The following is a 21,101-nucleotide window of genomic DNA, read 5'->3' on the forward strand; positions in this document are numbered from 1 at the left end:
ATGGAGCCCCCCTGCTTGCTCTGTAGACTACAGCAAGCCCCAGGTGCCCTCCCTTTAATCCGGCCCTGGCCACCAGAAGTGTCTGGCAGCAGATTGCTTCTTTCTCCCCACTGAAAACACATACACGCTTGGCCATTCCAAGATCGGTATGTGGGTGTCAGGAGAGATAGCTGTAGGTCAAACAAATGTTCAGTCAACGGCTATTAAGGCTATATGGGCACCTTAAAGAGGACCTGTCACCTCTCCTGATGTGTATGTTTTAGTAACTACTTGCGATCCCCATATGTTATGGCAGTGGGTGTGAAAACATGGTGTCAACCAACAGATTTGACTCAAGGGTAATCCTACGAGCATTATCCTAGCAGTCCCCTGCTTTTCACCCTTAAACCCCTATACAAGGTTCCAGACCTGACTGCAGGGGAACCGCCAGGTCGCTACCTCCTGGAGCAGCATCTGTATAATGAGCAGCTGACCGCTAGGTGTCAGAGACACCGATGCAGGGCACCAAGGGGTCAGGCAAAATCGTAATCAGAGAGAGATCGGGTTCAGGTGTGGTGGAGTGTGCACAATACAGGGACCAGTCTGAGGTCAGGGCAGGCAGCATAGGATCACTATGGAAGTCAGGCACTATTCAGGCAGCGGAGGGTTAGAATACAGTTAACAGGCAAAAATTTGGTACACAGGCACACAACAGAATACGGTACCCGTTTGCAGGAACATAGCAAGCTAAGGAACCTGTTACTTCCATGGGAAAGTACTCCAGGGTTGCCAGCCATTGGCTGGTGAAGATTAGGGTGCGCACTGATCCTTTAAGAGTCGGAGGAAGCGTGTGCTCCCTACGGGCAGAGGAGAAGGGGCCTTGCCGACAAGCAGGCCACAGCCTGAGTGGAGAAACAGAAGAGACCCAGCAGTTGGACCCGCTCGGAAGAAGGCAGTGAAAAGTGGGTCCGGGCTGCTGGGTGAGGTAAGCAGGGCAGCAACGGCTCACAGTTGCCTCTACAACACCATGTAATAAATATTCAGGAGCATCCATGTTTGTAGCTGAATGTTGCACCATACTATTTCTACAAAAAGTCATCAGTAAAGGTCCAATTGGGTGTTACCAGTTGGAGAGGTGTCCCTGCGCAGTCTAATATTACCCAATCAGTGCTGCCAGTGTCAGATTGTGCAGGAGCACACCTCCAAGTAGTAATAACCATCTGGACCTTCGTTGCAAACTTCTGGCAATTCATTCATAAATTTCTAGTAGAAATAATAGAGGAATGGCACAACATAGAGTCATAAGAATAGGTCCTCTTTCATTTATACTCACAGAGGTTCAGGATGCTCAGATATGTAAAGCTCCATGCACCAAAACTGGTTTAGTTAGCCACAGAGAAGAACATGGCCTCTTGCACACGAACGTTTCTTTCTCCGTTTGTGTTCCGTTTTTTGCGTTCCGTATACAGACCCATTCATTTCAATGGATCCGCAAAAAAAAGGAAGGTACTCCGTATGCCTTCCGTTTACGTATTTCCGTTCCGTTCAAAGATAGAACATGTCCTATTATTGTCCGCATAACGGACAAGGATAGGACTGTTCTATCAGGGGCCAGCTGTTCCGTTCTGCAAAAAAGGGAATGCACACGGACGTCATCCGTATTTTTTGCGGATCCGTTTTTTGCGGACTGCAAAATGCTGAAAAAGTCATACAGTCATGTGCAAGAGGCCTATCACAGTTAGAGCTCATTCACACGAACGTGTGCTGCCCATTGTCGTATTGCGGACCGCATTTGCAGATCCGCAATACACGGGCACCGTTCCGTGTGCATTCCGCACAGAGGACCACTACAGAAGCACTACGGAGTGCTTTCTGGGGTTACGTTCCTCCGCACCGCAAAAAGATAGAACATGCTCTATCTTTTTGCGGAACGGAGGCATCGCGGACCCATTCAAGTGAATGGGCCCACAATCCCCATGCGGCTGGGCCACGGTCGGTGCCTGTGCATTGCGGACCGCAATTTGCGGTCCACAGCAAAGGCACGGGCTTCATACGGTCGTGTGAACGAGCCCTTAAAAGGGTTTTCAAAGATTTTATTACTGACGACCTATTCTCAGGATAGGTCATCAGTATCTGATCGGTGGGGTGCCGACACCCAGGACCCCTGCCAATCAGGCTCTTGTGAGTGCCGCAGCCTTCTCTCTGCATTTCCTAGGTTGAGTGATGTCACGTGGCCTAGGAGCAACTCAGCCCTATTCAAGTGAATGGGGCTGAGTGCAATACCAAGCACAGCCACTATACAATGTACAGTGCTGTGCTTGGTAAGCTGTGAGAAGGCATTGGCGGGGGTCCTGAGTGTTGGACCCCTACCGACTAGATACTGATTACTTATCCATAGGATAGGTCATTAGTAAAAAAGAATCCTGGAAAACCCTTTTGATGATGTTATTCCCTCCGTTTCAGCACTGCAAGCACAGAGTCATCTAATATCAGCAAACAGCAGCTTAGACCTGAGCCTCCTAGACCCTGCAGATATGTTGGTGATAGTTAGAGCTTCTGCATAACTATTCTCAAACAAAAGGAGGCAAGAACACTGAAATGTATAGTTTACATTTAAACTAATATACTGAATGAATGTAATGTTGATGTATTCGTATAATTTGCAAATAACAAAGTCCCCTTAAAAGGGTTTTCGAGGTTTATAATATTGGTGACCTATCCTCATGATAAGTTATCAATATCAGAGGAGCGGGGTCCAACTCCCGGCACCCCATGTAAGTATCACAGTCATAACCTGCATATTTAGAGCGTTTCCTTCATCAAGTTCTGATAGGACCAAAATCAGGATGCCCAAGTGGTGCAGGGGGTAACTGCTCTCCAGGCCTTTCTAACTTTTGTGTTGTGAAATTTAGGAAAATTACTACACCCGTAATCTTACAACCTGCCATATAGCAGCACCATTATTGGGGTCTAGCAATATTATAAAAAGAGCTGATCTGCTAGGTAAAGTATCTGTGGTCTGTAACCTGTGACTTTCAGTGCATGCTGATAATTGTAGTTTTACAATAGTTTTGGATTAGAGACCACTGATCTAATCTGAGAAGCTGTACGACTGTTGCAGTTCATCGGTCAGTGTTGGCCATACAGATGTTTGGTTGGAGGTGACATCTGAACATCCGGCAGTCATTTAGACTATCACATCTTCAGGAATCCTGTTTGTGTGTATTACTTGTGTTAGTATGTAGATAGACCTTGTGCTCCTGTGTATATGTTGTGTTTGGGGTTTTGTCTGCATGCGGATATTGTCTTTGGGGAATGTATTCACGTTTCATGTTTTACTTGATAACCATTATTGTGTTTTCTTCTGTGCCAGAAAGGTAAGTGTCATTGGTATGTCTGGAATATTGTATGTGCCGGAAAAACCTGAACTTAGAATAAATGGTGTGCAATTTCATTTCTTCTGACGCATTACAGAATCTTATCAGGTGATCTGTAGTTGTACTGAAACTTCCACCGATTTCTACAACAAATGGGCCTGCAGCAGACTTCCAAATACCATGCCCATGCAGCACCCATCAGGTTGACTTGGCAGCAGTGGTGTTTAACACTTCCTCCCGAGTTAAGCTAAGCAGCCGGTGAGAGTCTATGGGGCACAATTCTGCTGTTTAGTTTTAGAAATTGGTTGGAGGTTTCAGCATCAGGATCCCATCTCCTAACCGCCTCTATAACATGTCAGAAGATCGGAAATTTTGATACAGTATTTACATGAAGGAGCTTTTTCTTCATTAAAATAGCCTTAAAGTGCATCACCATGATCAGCTCTATAAAACCAGACATATTGCCTGGTAGGGTGGATCATGGTGAATTAAATGAGCCCTCTCTTGCTGTAATCGGATGTTTCATTGCAGTGAAATACTTTATTTCTTATGCAGATTAGGTGCTCAGAGCACCAAGGGGCTGCCCTAGCCCATTGGAGAACCGCTTCACTTCCTCCTCTTCCCCTCATGCCCTGACTGACAGATCCAGGCATCCCCACAGTTTGGATGCCTAGCCCTGAAATTTCATGCATGTGTCGGCAAGATTTAAAGAGGCGCCTGCTCTATTACCATGAGATCTAAAATTCGGGGAAAAGTAGACTTAACACGACTTAGATGCATAAAGAGTTTACTAAACTATGATAAAAGGTATATAGATACAAAAGATAACATAAAGAGTAAAGTAATTAACAGTCACCAAAGCCATGAACAAATGAGCGAGCTCCCAATTGACCAGTTCTCAAAATGGCACCTGGCCAGCGCTCATATGATACAAAGAGAGGTAATGGTAGCAAGACACATCTTACCCTGACTATGTCTTCAATAGAGCTAAGCTTTCTGTTACATAGCTAGATGTCTTCTAGTCTCCTGGATCCTCCTAAAGGTCTTCCGTGTGCAGTTACTTCAGGAATGTCAGGTACCAGGCATGACTAACCAACTGCATTACAAAGAATTAAAGAGGAAAGAACCACTAAATACCTAGCTATACACATGCGATGATTAAAATGTGAGTATTTCAGGGTCGGGCATCCAAACAGTGAAGAATCCTGGCCTAATCAATCAGGCCTTCAAGAAGCTGGCGATGAGAGAGAGAGGAGGAGATAAAGCAGTGCTCTGAGTGGCTAGGCCAGCCCCTTGGTACTCCGAGTATGAAGTATGAATTTCACTGCAACGGTACATCCGCTTGCAGCCATAGAGGGCTCATTTAATTCACATGATCAACCCTTCCAGGCAGTATGTCTGGTTTTATGGGGTTGATCATGGTGACAGATGCTCTTTAAAAACCCTCCCTAGACATAATTTTTATATTTAACCCCTTGGCCAAGTTGTTAAGCTGCTTCTTCTGTTTGGGCTGTCATCCAGCTTTTCTAGCGTTCTGTACAGCAAGGTAAAAATCTGGTGTACAGTTTGTCTATAACTCAACAGATTTGCAATCCCAGAGTATGGAAGAGCTGGTGACAAACCCTGTAGACATTGTAGTTAGAGCATATTGATGTCAATCAGATTTCCCCAAAACTGATGAGACCAAGAAACAGAAAAAGTATAGAATACTTAACAACTTGACTTTTCTGTGATTATTGGATTTTGGTATTTTGAAGGTGTGAGAGCGAAAGGGATCCTGTGTGCGTGCTGTGATCTTGTCTTTACAGGATTCCTGTGTTCATTGAATCCATACAGTTTGCCTAGGATTATATTGGGATGGTGTTGGATGTTGTACTCTGCCAGGGCCTCATGGTTTCTCTTCCCTTTGAAAAGGCTAATATTCATCCTGCGGCTGGATCTCAAGCAAAGATCATCTGCCAGGCAAGGGCATACATTTTCCTTCCTGCTCCATGTCAGTCAGCTGGTAGCATGGAACCGCGGTGCATCTAATGTGATGGCGCAGGATTGGTGACTTATTGACAGCGAGGTCTTACACTGAGCATTTAGGCTAGGTCATTCCACTGCTGCAGGCTTATAGCTGTCCATGACATAACATACACTGCCACTGACATACATAACCATTCAAAAGACAGGCTTATGCCTGACTGGAAGATCAGCCTCAATCAAATAAGCCAATTAAAAATATACTTTATTAATTCAACTTTAAAAATCCAAAGAAAGTTGTATGTGGGTCAAAACAGTGCTCTTTAAAGGCTATATACACCTTCGTCAACAATTTTTTTTATGATTGCATTTTACTCATTTTGAGCTAAAAATCATTTTTTAATTTTGTCTTTATTAAAAATATTCAGCCATTCTGTCACAAAGGATTAACTGTTTGTCTAGCTGTGTGAATCCTACTTTCACTTTGTGTCATTCATCTAATAAACCTTATCTCTAAAATACTAAAAAAGGTCTTAAACACTTATTTAAATCAAATTTCTATCAGTAAGATAAAAACTGAGCTATAATGAGTGTTTGTAAGGTCAGAAATCAGAGATAAGGAGCCCGTCAGCTGAGCTGCCTGACGGGGACACAGTAAAAAATACAGAGCCTGCTACTAGAGAATCTCAACGCTGCACAGAGAAAGGGGCTCAACATTTTTAATAAAGACCAATTAAAAAAAATTATTTTTAGCTCAAAATGATTGCAATTCAATAATAAAAAATTGCCCCAAAAGTGTACATAGTCTTTAAAAACACGTGCCCCTCAGCTTTATTATCGAATAGTATATTCTTAGTAATTGAAGTGGTATCTATCACTATTCTGTATTCTGTTGATCTTGTCTAAACCAGGGCTCCTGATCCCCTGTTTACAACTTTATAGTAGAGGGCATGCATGCAAATAAAATGGTTGCTAATGTTTCGCTGCCAGAGCAGCAGCATCAGGGCACTATGGACAACAGGATGTTTGGTACAGAAGTTCCAGACCATGCCCATTATCTTACAAAAACAAAGGATGAACTGAGACTAAACGGGTTTAGTAGCGAAATATAAATATACTTTATTTAATAATTCTCATAAAAATATATAAGTATGATGTAATACATTAGATAAAAAAGTGGACTACACCTGAGGGGACATGACACAATAAACCAATAGGTAGAGGACAAAAAAGGCAACCACAATTGGCTAGAATATATACCAAGTACACTGATATGTAAAAATATCACATAAATATCACATTCTAGCCAATTGTGGTTGCCTTTTTTGTCCTCTACCTATTGGTTTATTGTTTCATGTCCCCTCAGGTGTAGTCCAGTTTTTTATCTGATGTATTACATCATACTTATATATTTTGATTGATATCGATATTATTGATGTGGCCTAATAGCACTTAGTTCCTTATTTCAAGATGTGCCTTTGTTCCAGCAATAGATGTTTTTATCCTCTGAAAATCCAGTTTATTTGGTATGCAAATGAGTCAGTAAGGTGTCAAGAGGGGCGTCACTCTTGCAGGAAGGAGCCCAGACACGCCCCCTGCCACAATGTGTCCATCCTCAAAAGACTTGAAACCCCACCCCCAGGTCCCACTAAGCCATGCCCCTGATCTGGTTAGGTCACGCCCCCTCCCACTCCTGAGCTGACGGGGATTGAAAAAATGAAGGTAAAAATTAACTTCTGTCAGCCGCGCCCCCTGCAGGAAGGAGCCCAGACAAGTTAAAAATCAACTTTTATGTTGCGCTAAGCCACGCCCCTGATCTAGTTAGGACATGCCCCTCCACACCTCAGCCGACAGGGATTGAAAAAATGAAGGTAAAAATCAACCTCTGTCAGCTGCAGAGGTGGGAGGGAGGGTGACTTTCTCCCTGCAGCTCACAGACAGTACAGTGCTGCTGTCTTAGAGTGAGCTGTTCAAAAGAACATGCCCCCGATCCAGTAAAGGCCACTGTTAAGGGGGCGGGCCCCTGTGCAGGTCACTGTCAAGGGGTTGGTATGCTGTGAAAGTCACTGTTAAAGGGGAAGGCTGCTGTAAAGGTCAAAGTTAAGGGGGTGGGCTGCTGTGGAGGTCCAATTTTAAGGGACGGGGCACTGTGGGGGGGTCAGTGTTAAGGGGTGGGGGGCAGTGGAGGTCACTGTTTTGGGGACAGGGTGCTGTAGATGTCACTGTTTAGTGGATAGTGTTGATATCTTTTAATGACACACACGAACATTAAATGAAATAGATTAAATATACCCGAACGAAGCCGGGTCCTTCAGCTAGTAAGTTATAAACAGGGGATTGGGAGCCCTAGTTTAGACTAGATCAATAGAATACAGAATAGCATTAGCTACCACTTCAATTACTAAGAATATACTACTCGATAATAAAGCTGAGGAATGCATGTGTTTTTAAAGAGCACTGTTTTGACCCACATACACATTTCCTTTGATTTTAAAAGTTGAATTATTAAAGTATATTAACACAATCGGAAATGCAGTAAATGCTACATGTTAATGATTAGCATAAGAGAGTCATAAAAGAAGTCATAAAAAGATCATAGAACATACAGACCTTGCACAGATCAAATAGCCAGTGATCAGATACCTGTCTATAAGTGAAACACAATGCAGACATCATGAACTTAGGACCCTCCAGAAATCTGCCAATGTGGCGAGCACCGATCAAACAACATAGCATGGCAATTGATGCCCGTTTTGGGACCCTTGGGTTGTGGCCACCTGGAGCGGCTGTGCTGCAGAGTGGACGCGGTCTCATCTGCATCATGTTAACCAATTCTAACCATATCGTTTATTTGGTCTTCATTGTTAATGGCTACAAGGTTTTGTGGGTTACGGTGCGGCTATTAACAATGAAGACCAAATAAACAATACGGTTATAATGACTAAATGCGATGCAACTGTGTCTCGGTCTCATCCCAACCATGGCACGGCTGCTCCATGTGTACGAGGGCAGATGAATTCCTGAAGGAACAACCACATGAACGACTGGAGTTGATGTGCCTATTTGTTCACATTAATGTCGGCAGCACAGCCCAACACAGGGCGATAAATAAGATGTATGGCCACGGCCCATCTCCTGCTAAACCATAACCTTACCTTCTAAGCCAAAGCCTCCTGGGCAAGCTAAGTGCAGTGTATTTTTCTAAAAGAATGTGCCAAATTTTGTCTTGTTTTATGACATGGCCTAGGCACAATCACATTAGTAAATGTGGGCCAATCTATTTATCTAATATTTATCTATGGATCTCAGAACTATCATCTATTGGTCTGATAACTATACTATCTAATATCTATCAGATTCTATCTCATTTCTTTCTATGTACAGTATCTATCCATCTAAAACCTATTATCTTATAGATATCTGTTAATCTATCCATCTTATATTTATCTATGGCTCTATCAATCTATCTATGTCATAATTATCTATCTATCTCATGTTTATTTATGGATCTGTGCCAGTTTCTATGCAGACTAAAATATGTCTAAGGGCAGGCTGACACTTGATGATTCTAGGAGGACTCGGTTATTATGATGATGACGCAGGATTGTAGTGTTACAGACACCCCTTTTTCTATAGGGCCACACACAGTGACACAGCTATTGATTAACCATGATCAGTATTAGATAACAGTTACTGCAGGTTATTTAGATGCAGCAAGGATTGATAGATGCTATTGAAAGTAAATTCACTCTCTTCCTTATCAGTCTGAGCATTTTACACATCTTGTGCTGCAAACAGACGGTCTGATATACAAATTAAAAAGGGTTTTCCAACATTTCAATACTGATGACCTATCTTCTTGATAGGTCATCAGTATCTGATCGTCGGGAGTCCGACACCCGGGACCCCCGCCCATCAGATGTTTGAGAAGGTACTGGTGCTCCTATGGGCACGCGGCCTTCTCCGTGCTTACCACGCACAGTGTGGTACATTGTATAGCGGCAGTGCTTGGTATCGCGCTGAGCTGCGCCTCAGCCACGTGACCAATGAATGTGTCATCAATGGCCTAGGAAAAGCTAAGAGAAGGCTGTGGCGCTACTGCCAGCACCGCTGCCTTCTCAAACAGCTGATTGGTGGGGGTCCTGGACCCCCACCGATCAGATACTGATGACCTATCCAGAGGATTAAAATATCAGAAAACTAATTTAATGCATTATTTTAAGATATTTTTCTGTGTTCATTGTATTTGTAAAAAGTGCTACAACCCAGTATACTCCAATGTTTGCTCAGGCAAACTTCGATCAAGTATCCCCAAGGCTATTGTCGGTGCTTTATAAAATTGTTTTTTTGGGCCCCCCATAACATAGCCAGCAACAGGGTACCCAGAACATTTTTTCAGCCACACTGTCCCTATAAACTTGCTTAACACAAAATCTGAGGATATTTTCCAGTTCCAATTCCCCAATACAACACTGACTACATATTTCCCAGAAAATGTACAGCTCCCATAGAATTGCCAGACACAAGTCCCCAGTACAGCGCCAGCTACAATGTCCCCAGAGCACTGCCAGTCACAATGTCCAAGTTCAACATGGGCTAGTGTTCCCAGAAGATTGCCAGCTGCAATGCCGCACACATAACATCATCTTCACTATCCAAAGAACATTTTCAACCACAATGCTCCCCATACATTGCCAGCCACTATGTTCCCAGCGCACTGCCAGCCACAGACTTACCTGTTTCCAAGATATGCCACAGAGTGAAAACCTACCTCTGTCACACTTCTGCGCCACCCACTCCTGTTCTGGCAGGAGTTACTGCAATATGACCATGAGTAGAGTAGGAAGCTGTGGCATACCAATCTGCATACCCTCCAGGCAATGTGGATTTAGACCCTATATACAGAATAATGGGGGTTATAAACATCTTTATAGCATTATCTAGGGATACTTCGTGCTTGGATGTGGTATCATGGTAAAATCTTTACCCGCATTACAGTATCATCCGAATAGATAGATGATTACAGAATTAGAATTGAGATCCTCTAATACCTATACCACGATGCAGACAAATGCATGAAACTGACATATGAGAAACTTCTCTTTACCCGTTTAAAAATCCCTTCTGAAAATGTTAAGCCATGAAGGCTGGTGTTCAGCAAGTAGCAGGTTAACAGAACAGGATGAAGTGCCATTTTCTCAGCCATCAGGTTTAATAACCTCCTGAAAAGTTGAGTCCGTCATAAAGAGTTATGGGTCTGTTCATCATTAGTCAGTGGTTATTATAAATGAATGACCCTTAGGATTAAGTGATACTCAGCAATATACTAGTCGAAGAGACAGGGGTTTTACTTGAGCCCGGGGGTCTCATATAGAGATATTAGACAATCAATAAGATCAGTAAAGAACACATAATATCACGGTGGTTGTAGATCCTGAGTATCGCACCTTTTATACTGCTCAGGTCATGAGATGCAGGGGGTAATTGCTTCCTAGCAAACTCTTCCCAGGACATGGATTCATGTCGACGATAAAATGTTTTTTTTTTTTCTTTGTTTTTTACAGATCCAAGCAATCTATCACCAAAAGACAAGGTGCCTTCATGGGTTTTGATTCTTGATAACTGTGCTAAAAACAGTTCTCAAAGACCAAGACACTTCCTACCAGTCATTCCCCAGTATTGATATGTAGACTCAAATGTGTGGTCAAGTTCTAATTATGCATTTCTTCAAATCCTTGTCTACATCTCCTCCAGCGATCAATATTCCACGCCAAGCCCCATGTCTACATCTCATTGTTCCAATACATCTATCTCTTCCCATAGTCTCTGTATAATTATATACATCAGATTTCATCTTTACATTGCCACTAATATATGTCCCTATTTTCCTTCTATATACTGTATATCACATATCTGACACCCACACATATTATAACCATGCAACATTTTCTTTTTCCACTTATCTTCCATCCATCCATCTACTTTTCATCTCATTTACAATTACCTAAATCCCATATGCTGCAGTTCTGTGCATCATCCTATTATTATGTTGTTCCTTAAAGGGTTTGTCCACTTTGGTCAATCCATACTTGATAGATAGACAATAAGCTGATCACAAAGTGTCCTACAGCTGCGACCCCTAGTGATCAGCTGTCATCTATGAGAAAACCTAGCAGTAAGTGTTCAACTTCCTGAAGAGCCACCATGGAGGAAACTGAGCATTACACAGTGCCCATTGAAACCAATGTGTTATCTCTATAATGCAGGAGAGGACAGGTCCAGAGCGAGAGACGCTCTTCGTAACCATTCTCCACTCTGGGCAAGAGATGAGGAACCGGAACAGGGAACCCCCCTCTATTAACAGAGAATTCTCTAATAGGGTATATCAAAACTTATTCTCTAATCTAGTCAACCCCTTTAGGATGTACAGGACATCCTTTAATGTCTATAAAACTGTGCACAGGCATTTCTCAGTCCCTTTATCTGACTATTATGCTGTCATTGTCCCTGTTCTGTTGAATACGTATATATATAGGTATATATAAATATGTATATATATATAGGTATATAAAAAATAAAACATCTAGATGGCTTTCACTAGTCCTTATAAAAGTGGCCAAAACCAGCACCCATTCTCTCCAAATGTTGCCCTCCTATTTCAATAACCCAGTGTCCTCTTTATTAAAATCTGCGTATTTCTTCTCTTCTAATACTCCATTAACACTTCTCATGCCTTCATTCAACCTCTTTCCCTCCATCTTTGTCCTGTACAGGTGCTGAAAGGATTCCCGGAGTGCCTACAGGCGGACATATGCTTGCATCTTAATCGCACACTGCTTCAAAATTGCAAGGCCTTCAGGGGAGCGACCAAAGGATGCTTGAGGGCACTGGCCATGAAGTTCAAGACTACACATGCTCCACCGGGGGATACCCTGGTTCACTACGGGGATGTGCTCACCACCCTCTACTTCATCTCTCGTGGATCAATTGAGATACTCAGGGATGACATTGTGGTGGCTATTTTGGGTAATAATGTACATTTATCTTCTTGAGAACAGTTTCACTAAGTCACATTGAATGTCATATATTGTTGCTGTATTGTTTACACATACAGACATCTTGCCATACGTGTATTTTTTACTTACAATTCATAGATATTTCTATCTCTTTTCAGGAAAAAATGACATTTTCGGTGAGCCCATCAGCCTGTTTGCCCGTCCTGGAAAGTCAAATGCAGATGTGAGGGCTCTGACTTATTGTGACCTTCACAAGATCCAAAGAGAAGACCTTCTAGAAGTACTGGACATGTATCCAACATTCTCTGACTGCTTCTGGAGCAACCTGGAGATCACTTTCAACCTAAGAGATGTAAGTAGACTACATAATGGGTAGAATATTGAAGAATGAGAGTGTACAGCATTAGTTGTCATGTAGCCTATGGCTGGGCATAGGAGCAAAAGAGGATATTATGCTTCAAGTCTGTGGAGGACTAGTGTTATCCATGTTTATAACCTGATGTTTTTATCCCCCACCCACATCAGGCAGATAGTATTCCTCGTTCCCCTGGGAGCGCAGAGTATAACTGCAGTTACCGTAAGCCACGTAGATGTAAACAATCAGGACGTCGCAGGAAGAAACAAGGTAAGTCAATATTGGGTAACAATGAGTATATACCGTACTTGCTATGTCTATTATACAATGTGTACTTTAAATCCATGTTCTATAAAAAAAATCTCATTAACTTCCATATTAAGTGGATGGCATAGATGATATCAATTCAGATGCCGAACAGTATCACACCTACTCTGAGCTGACCAATCTCCAGCGACCGCTAAGTAGAGAACAATGGGATGAAATGGCGAGCAGCACTACTCCATGCTCCCAGACCAGCGATGATGAAACCAAACCGCTAAACTCAGGCCGTATGGACAGGCTACCTTCGGACAAGCAAGAATTCATTCCAGCTGTAGTGAACTTGGTGACAGCCAACATCAGCAGCCACGAAGGAGGCAGAAAGGTGTTGGAGACAGTGGAGACGTATTCAGGTGACTGATACATGACATACTATACAAATGTAGAAAAAAGAGAGGGGAAAAAATCCCGGAAAAAGAGCGTTGGTCTTAGACTTCCCTTGGACGGTATATCCAAAGGTGGTCTTTCGAAAAACAACTGGGCGCCACCAGGAAGGAGAAAGAAACCACTAGTGAATAAGTAGGTAGGTGGTGAGAGGCTGCCAAGAGTGGCTGAATATACAGCAATAATAGCTGTATACAGTAGTGATAAAGCAAAGGGAAAAAAACAGAGAACCCAGCAACAATGAGGGCGCCAATAACCTGGGTAAAGTGAAGTGCGGTATAAGGAGGCAGAATAAATATTATAATGTTTAGAGTAAGTTTTTAGAATGTATATGGTCCGTGAACAATAGGACGGCCGTGTGCTATATAGAGGAACAGTCTGTATGTATCAACAAATAGTTAATAGTGGGTTCAGACCTCAGTATATATGCTGCTATATACTGAGGTCTGAACCCACTATTAACTATTTGTTGATACATACAGACTGTTTCTCTATATAGCACACGGCCGTCCTATTGTTCACGGACCATATACATTCTAAAAACTTACTCTAAACATTATTATAATATTTATTCTGCCTCCTTATACCCGCACTTCACTTTACCCAGGTGATTGGCGCCCTCATTGTGGCTGGGTTCTCAGTTTTTTCCCCTTTGCTTTAATACTATACAAATACCAGTATTCTTTTAGAGTCCAAACAAGGTTTGTCACTGGTGACCCACACACTTGCGAAGCTGTGGTCTCACATGGACGCTAGTACCTGAGGAGGCCCAGCAACTTCTCTGCTACATAGGAGGAGAACTATTCCCAAAAGTTCTGAATATCCAAGTTCTGCCCCTGCATAGTGAGACCATGTTCACACTGCAGATCTTCCCTGTGGACTATGGTGTGTGTTTTTTAGCACCAGAATCCATGCAGAATCTGCTCTCAATGTGCCTCCTATTTTTTCACTCGTAAATCCACTCTGTATTTCATATGGAGTGTTTTCTTTCTCCGAGCATTGATTAAAAATCAATGTGGCGTGAAAAGAAGCAACAGATTGATTCTTGGTGTAAATTCCCTGTGAAAATTCCCATTGAAACCAATGGAAAGCATGGAAAACACATGGAATATTGATGTGGATTGTGTGCCGACATTTTCAGTGTGCTAACACAACCGTGTGAACATACCCTTAGATTACAGTATTCAAAACATAATATATTCAAATAACTAATCTTACATGGATCTACCATACTTCCTTTATTCTTTATTTCTTTTCTGTATCTAAATATATTAAAATTTCCCTATTAGCTTCTCCTATTGAGGTTCCGAATTTGTTCAGTTTCTGGGGGGAAAGACGGTCAGCTGCATGTCCAGAAGCCCCAGAACATATTTCTATAGTGCACAATTCCCTGGATCCACCACTTAGTCCTGATGATCGACCAGGAGAGGTGGAGTCACGACTGGAGCTCCTCCAGGCTCAGTTGGACAGGTATGAGCAATCAACTAGAATGTAAGTTATGCTTTATTTAACCTGGTAAAATCTTCAAGTGTATGATTGTAATGGTGTCACCTGTTTTCTTCCAGGTTGGAGTCCAGGATGTCTTCAGATATCAACATAATCCTACAGTTACTGCAGAGACAACTCTCTCAGATCCCTCCTGCTTATAGCCCCATCTCTCCCAGTTCCCACACTCTAGGACTCTATCACTCAGGATCCAAGAGTCTGGAGCCTATACAGAGCAACACGTCCCTTCCAACTGACTCTCCCCTCTCTCCTCTTCAGGTCAGTCAACTATGTTCATGCAGCATGGACAGGGCATCAGAGCCCTCCATGTATTTTATAGCCATCTATTTCCAGTGTTAAGATGTTTCTTTTCTGTTTCCTCTCACAGAGTCCAGGACTGACTGACTACAACGATTTAGAACCTCTTAACCTTAAACCTAATGTTCTGCATCTCAGTCCTAGTCCCCAAGAACCCCTTGGTATGATACCAGGACCTGGATATCCTCAGACCCATCCTATCCCACCTCCTGAACCCCCCTCCCATGCAATCTTGGGGAGCTTCCGCTTTCCATCTCTGCCTGATCATTTGGAGTGCACTTCTCCACCGGACCTGGAATTTCAAAGACACTTTTCAGACCCTGTTCTCCCAGGGAGTTAGAGCCATGGAGAAGGATATGGAAGAAGATTACCTGTTTTCTTTACACGGTTGAGGAGGGGAGAAAGATGTTTTATAGCCTGTGTTCCCCCTCCTTTATATGCATAGAATAGATTTTTGTGGGCCATTTCTACTGGAAGAAGAGGTAAGATTAAAGTGCACTTCCAAGAAGTCAGACTCTTCAAGGTGGTGGCACTGCTCTTACTACAAAGTGGGTCTCCGTTTCTTGACATCTCATAATTCTTAACAATACTATGTGCTAGTGAAATTCTCATCTACTAAGGAAAAGACAAAGAGATGGAGAGCGACACCAGTAGAGACTGTAAGCAAACCTACCTGAGAATGTGAGCGGTACCACAGCAGGCACAAATCTGAAGAAATAATTAGCTCTTCTATCAGGGAACTTAGTAGGGCATGCAATCCTATGACCATGATTTGAGTGGCAGATGAATTTTAGGAAGGAGATTATAATTGTTGGGGTCTAAGTGACAAAGCTACACTAATAATACAATGAAGCAATGTATTCTTCAATTGCTTCACAGACTTACATATTTAATATTGTCATATAGAGCAGCAGATCTGACTTAGCACCACGATATATTGATCCCTGTTCTGGAATATATTACTGCACATCATTCATTCAAGATATACAGTACTGTAATTTACTTATAAACATGAGTGTCGGTACATATACTGCAAAATGTGGTAGGATCTTGGCAGTTCAGTTATCCCTTATGCACTCTGTTTCCCCCATCTTGTTTTGTAATTTTGTCATGGTCAACTTCCGCTTATGTCCAACTGCTGGTGACTGAATTTTGCACATAATAACTATATATTTGAAAAAGCCATAAAATTAGGGCATGATACTGTTATAAGGCTGTTCAGTTTCCCATCCCTTTAGTAGACGTAGAGTAGCAATATAGAATACAAAAATATCTTATTAGACATTCTGCACTTCAGTATGGCAAGAATCTACAGAATTTCACAGGTCAAGTCTTCCATCTCTGACTTTTGAGCTCCTCATCATTCCCACCAAAATTCACAACGCTGTTGAGGTGCAGGATTCAGAAGCATGGGTGGTGTTATTTGGGAAAAACTCTACAACGGATGGGCGATACTGTGTCCAGTTACCAGATTTCTCTATATTCCTATATAAAACTAGTGATTTCTGTATATTCCTATATAAAACTAGTGATCTGCAAATCTAGAGAACATACATCTACTCACAGTGATTTCTTAGATTTTTTTTTTATGTATATTTTTTTGTTCAAATGCCATAATTTAAAAGTTTACAGATGATTGTAGAGTTTACCAAAAAGCTTAAAGTGATAGTTGTAAAAGTGTAATTGGCTGTTTCAGGCAGCCGCTGGTGCCAGAAACTATGCAGTATACGGAGATGGAAGCAGAAGACCCTGTACAACTCCTAGTGGGCATGCTAGGGTACTGCAGCGCAGCTCCTATTTGGAGCTGAGCTGCAGAATGCCATCACCACCAGAAACAACAATGTACGGAGCCTTCTGCTTCCAACTCTATAGTTTCTGGAAGCAGAAAAAGCTCTGCCATAGGCAGAAAAAACAGCATGCTGCACTGGATAACTTCAGTTAGGTATAAATTATTTTATAAAACGAAAAATGTTTTTTTTAATAACTAAATTTATACCTACCTGAAGTTCTCCGATGCACCATGCTGTTTTTTCTGCCTCTGGAACCGTTTTTTCTGCTTCCAGTCTTCTCTGGCCTCCTGCAGTGTGGCAGCCTGGTCCCTTTCTCTGGTGTGGTACTAAACTTTGTTTGATCCTTGTGTTGTACCTAGTGCTGCACAACATCAAAGGGTAAGGAACCTCCTTCATTGGCCTTGTCCATGTCCCTTGAGGATATTACACAGGGAGCACACCCTTTTCTTTTTGTTTTCACTTTATAATTTCTGGCACTGCAGATGCCCGAAACAGCTTATCAGTTGTGGTATCAGGGTTCGTACTCCCACCAATCTGATGCTGAATACCTATCCTGAGCATAGGTAATCAATATCTGTAGCCCGGAAAACCCCTTTAAGACCAAGACTATGACCTTTTTCGGTCCAAAAGTTTACGCTAATTAATTTCTTACTGTATCTTTATAGAGGTCAGAGCTTTGTTTCTCTGATACAGAGCTACAAATTGTCTGCACAGTCAGATATGTAAAATATATCATTCTGGCTCTCTGCAGTCACCAGTAGAGAGAGCCTAGGAGCTTAATGTCTACAGGGAGCCGCTAGCTCCCTCTAGTGGTTGATGCAGGCTGAATTTGGAAGCTATTTAGAGAAAAAAAATCAAGGTTGGATTTTCACTTTGAGAAATGTAAATTTGTCAGGCATGTGTTAAAGTGACAGGTTCAAAACTTGGAATTCAGGGTGTTTCAAAAAAAATTCCCAGGTGTCTGTATTGTATTTTACACAACAAAGGAGTTATAATGCTGCATAAAAGATGCGATCACCTGACAAACTAGCGTTTGCCCGTTTGTCAGGTGATCGGCAGCATGCGGCAATGGTCTGGTGAACGAATGTTCATGCAAACATTCAACCCATGTAAAAAGGCCCTTATGTGATAACAGCTACTGATGTTTTTCAGCCACATATCTTTTCAGTCATTTCTGAACATTATTGGGATAAAACAGGGCATATGGCTGGAAGGAAGGTAAAGCAGACAATGGAAAAAAAACAACATTTTATGTATATGTAGTATTTTACTTCAATAGGAGCCGTGCTGCAGTGAGCTCCGTCCATACAGAATTTCTGGATCTCTCTAGTTCTGGCGCCAGAGCTATTGCCGAACAGCTAATCAGCGGGGTACGGGGTGTTAGACCCCTGTTGATTAAAAGGTGGACAACCCCATTAATGTTTTACAAAATATATTTAGGTAAAAAGGTAACAACATTATTTTAAACATTGACTTGAAGATCAATTAAAGGGATAGTCCAGTATAAGCAGGAAGTAGTCTGTCAGAAAAAACTTTTAAAACACCCTGGGGCAGATTTACTAATAGTGTCGTACAGTACTTTACATTGACTAAGAATACGAATCACAGTCTTAGACCTCATGCACACGACAGAATTTTTTCACGGTCCGCAAAACGGGGTTCCGTTGTTCCGTGATCCGTGTCCGTTTTTTCTTCCGTGTGTCTTCCTTGATTTTTGGAGGATCACCAGACAAGAAAAGTGAAAAAAAAATCTAAGTCAAGTTTGCCTTGAAAATGATAGGAAGAAAACAGACTCGGATCACGGATGCGGAAGACAATCTTGTGTGCCTCCGTGTTTTTTCACGGACCCATTGACTTGAATGGGTCCGCGAACCGTTGGCCATGAAAAAAATAGGACAGGTCATATTTTTTTGACGGACTGGAAACACGGATCACAGATGCGGATGACAAACGGTGCATTTTCCGAGTTTTCAACTGACCCATTGAAAGTCAATGGGTTCGCAGAAAATCACGGAAAACGGAACGGACACAGAACCCAACAACGGTCATGTGCATGAGGCCTTAATGTTGCACAAATTTACTCTTCTGGGGCGTGGACCTATGCACATTTGGGGTGTCGTAAATCCTGCACCAGATTTGTGCTAGAATTCTGTCTGCGCCAAAAAAAAACTGTTTAATCTAAGTTTACACAACCTATAAGGTGGCGTAGTTTTCACTCCAAAAATATGCCAACATTTTGCTCTATTTTTGGCGATCTGGGGACACATTGAAGCCTCGCCCTGTCCAGACAACACACCCCTTTCTAGCAAAGTCACGCCTCCTTATCAGACGAAGCGGAAAAAAGCTTTGAGAAGTGTGTGCACAAATTGCGGCAAAAAACTGGTGCATTTCCATTAGTAAACCTGCCCCCCTGTGTTCCAGCATTGTGGCTGCTGGGGGTCCCCACCAATCAGGAAGTGACAGGGACCGTTCTTGGTCACAACACCGCTGCAGCCGATCAATGTACTCAGCGGTCACCTGTATAAGAACTGCCAGTCGTGGACATGTGAGGCCAGTCAGTGGCTGCAGCTGTCTCATAACCAAGAATAGGTCGCCATCACTTCCTCTTCAGTGGGGACCATGGAAGCTGTGATGCTGAGACCGAGGCCTTTTTAAAAGGTGAGGTTGTTGTTGTTTTTTATTTCTAAGGCCTGTATTACACAGATTTTCTGACCAATCATTGGCCAGATGGCCTATTACACACACAGATCTTTTGTTATACACACCAACTATTGGTCTGATTGGACAGGTATTGGTCAGATAATTTGTTGGTGCCTGCCGCCGGTCTTATAATGAAAAACTTTTAAACTTAATGTGGCCAACTTTTAAAATGATACAGAGTGCTCCTTTACATTAGACTAAATGGAGGTTGAAGGACAAAACTTTAGGCTGAGTTCACATCAGCGTTCAGCCTTTCCGTTCTCCTGCTCCGTTATAGGAAAGGACGGATTGGGCACATAACTGAGCCAAACGGAGCCTATGGACCCCTCCTGCGCGCAGGACTTTTGTCTCTGCTCCAAAATCATCTACTGAGCGGAAACCTAACGGACCCCATTATAGTCTATGGGGTCCGTAGGCTCCGTTCGGCTCAGTTATGTGCTCCTATAACGAAGCAGGAGAACGGAAAGGCTGAACGCTGATGTGAACTAGGCCTTAGACATTATTTTACTCTGAAGACGGAGTAATCTTTCCTGTCTGCCCCTGAGATCTATGAAAGAAACTGTACATCCCCAATGCACAATGTTTGCACTCTAATGGACGTAGAAATGCGGGGCACCTTACAACTATCACTCTTCAATTTTGTTGATTTTACTGTGGATTTGCCCTAGATTTCACCCCTGCGCAAAAGATGAAATCCACAACATAAACTGACATGCTACGGTCCATTTTCGTAGCTGCTCATCCACATTGCTGATACTGTAAAACACTGCAGATTTGAGGGCAGACGGGAGAGATAAGTGACTGCCAGATACCTTTTGCCGCTTATCTGTAGAAGAAACATTAGCATCAGACAGATAAGAATCCAACCTGTCGATTTCCAGGTTCCCCATGGAAGCGGACATCGAGGGACTGTCTGGCAGCCCCTGTGGCTAGCTTTAGTGTAAGGCCTCTTTCACACGACAGTATGGCTTTTTCAGTGTTTTGCGGTCCGTTTTAAACGGATCCGTTGTTCCGTTTTTTGCTTCCGTTGTGTTTCCGTTTCCGTTCCGTTTTTCCGTTCCGTTTTTCCGTATGGCATATACAGTATACAGTAATTTCATAGAAAAAATTGGGCTGGGCAAAACATTTTCAATAGATGGTTCCGCAAAAAACGGAACGGATACGGAAGACATACGGATGCATTTCCGTATGCATTCCGTTTTTTTGCGGACCCATAGACTTTAATAGAGCCACGGAACGTGATTTGCGGCCAAATATAGGACATGTTCTATCTTTCAACGGAACGGAAAAACGGAATGCATACGGAACACATTCAGGTTTTTTTTGTGGAACCATTGAAATGAATGGTTCCGTATACGGACCGTATACGGACCGCAAAACGGAAAAAAAAAAACGGTCGTGTGAAAGAGGC

At 42.5% G+C, this 21,101-nt stretch overlaps 1 protein-coding gene across 1 annotated transcript in view; it reads left to right on the forward strand.

Moving 5' to 3' along the window:
• Positions 1–16,580, forward strand: part of KCNH6 (potassium voltage-gated channel subfamily H member 6) — a 270,069-nt gene extending 253,489 nt beyond the window's left edge. Inside the window, exons 8-15 of the mRNA XM_040435520.1 lie at positions 5,271–5,318; positions 12,095–12,347; positions 12,496–12,689; positions 12,863–12,962; positions 13,076–13,366; positions 14,687–14,867; positions 14,963–15,161; positions 15,271–16,580. Of these exons, the coding sequence (XP_040291454.1) occupies positions 5,271–5,318; positions 12,095–12,347; positions 12,496–12,689; positions 12,863–12,962; positions 13,076–13,366; positions 14,687–14,867; positions 14,963–15,161; positions 15,271–15,540 (1,536 nt within the window). The 3' untranslated portion in view covers positions 15,541–16,580. The remainder of the gene's footprint in view (positions 1–5,270; positions 5,319–12,094; positions 12,348–12,495; positions 12,690–12,862; positions 12,963–13,075; positions 13,367–14,686; positions 14,868–14,962; positions 15,162–15,270) is intronic.
• Positions 16,581–21,101: the final 4,521 nt, after the last annotated feature.

The sequence above is a fragment of the Bufo bufo genome, chromosome 6 (genome assembly GCF_905171765.1).
Source record: "Bufo bufo chromosome 6, aBufBuf1.1, whole genome shotgun sequence".
NCBI lineage: Eukaryota > Metazoa > Chordata > Amphibia > Anura > Bufonidae > Bufo > Bufo bufo.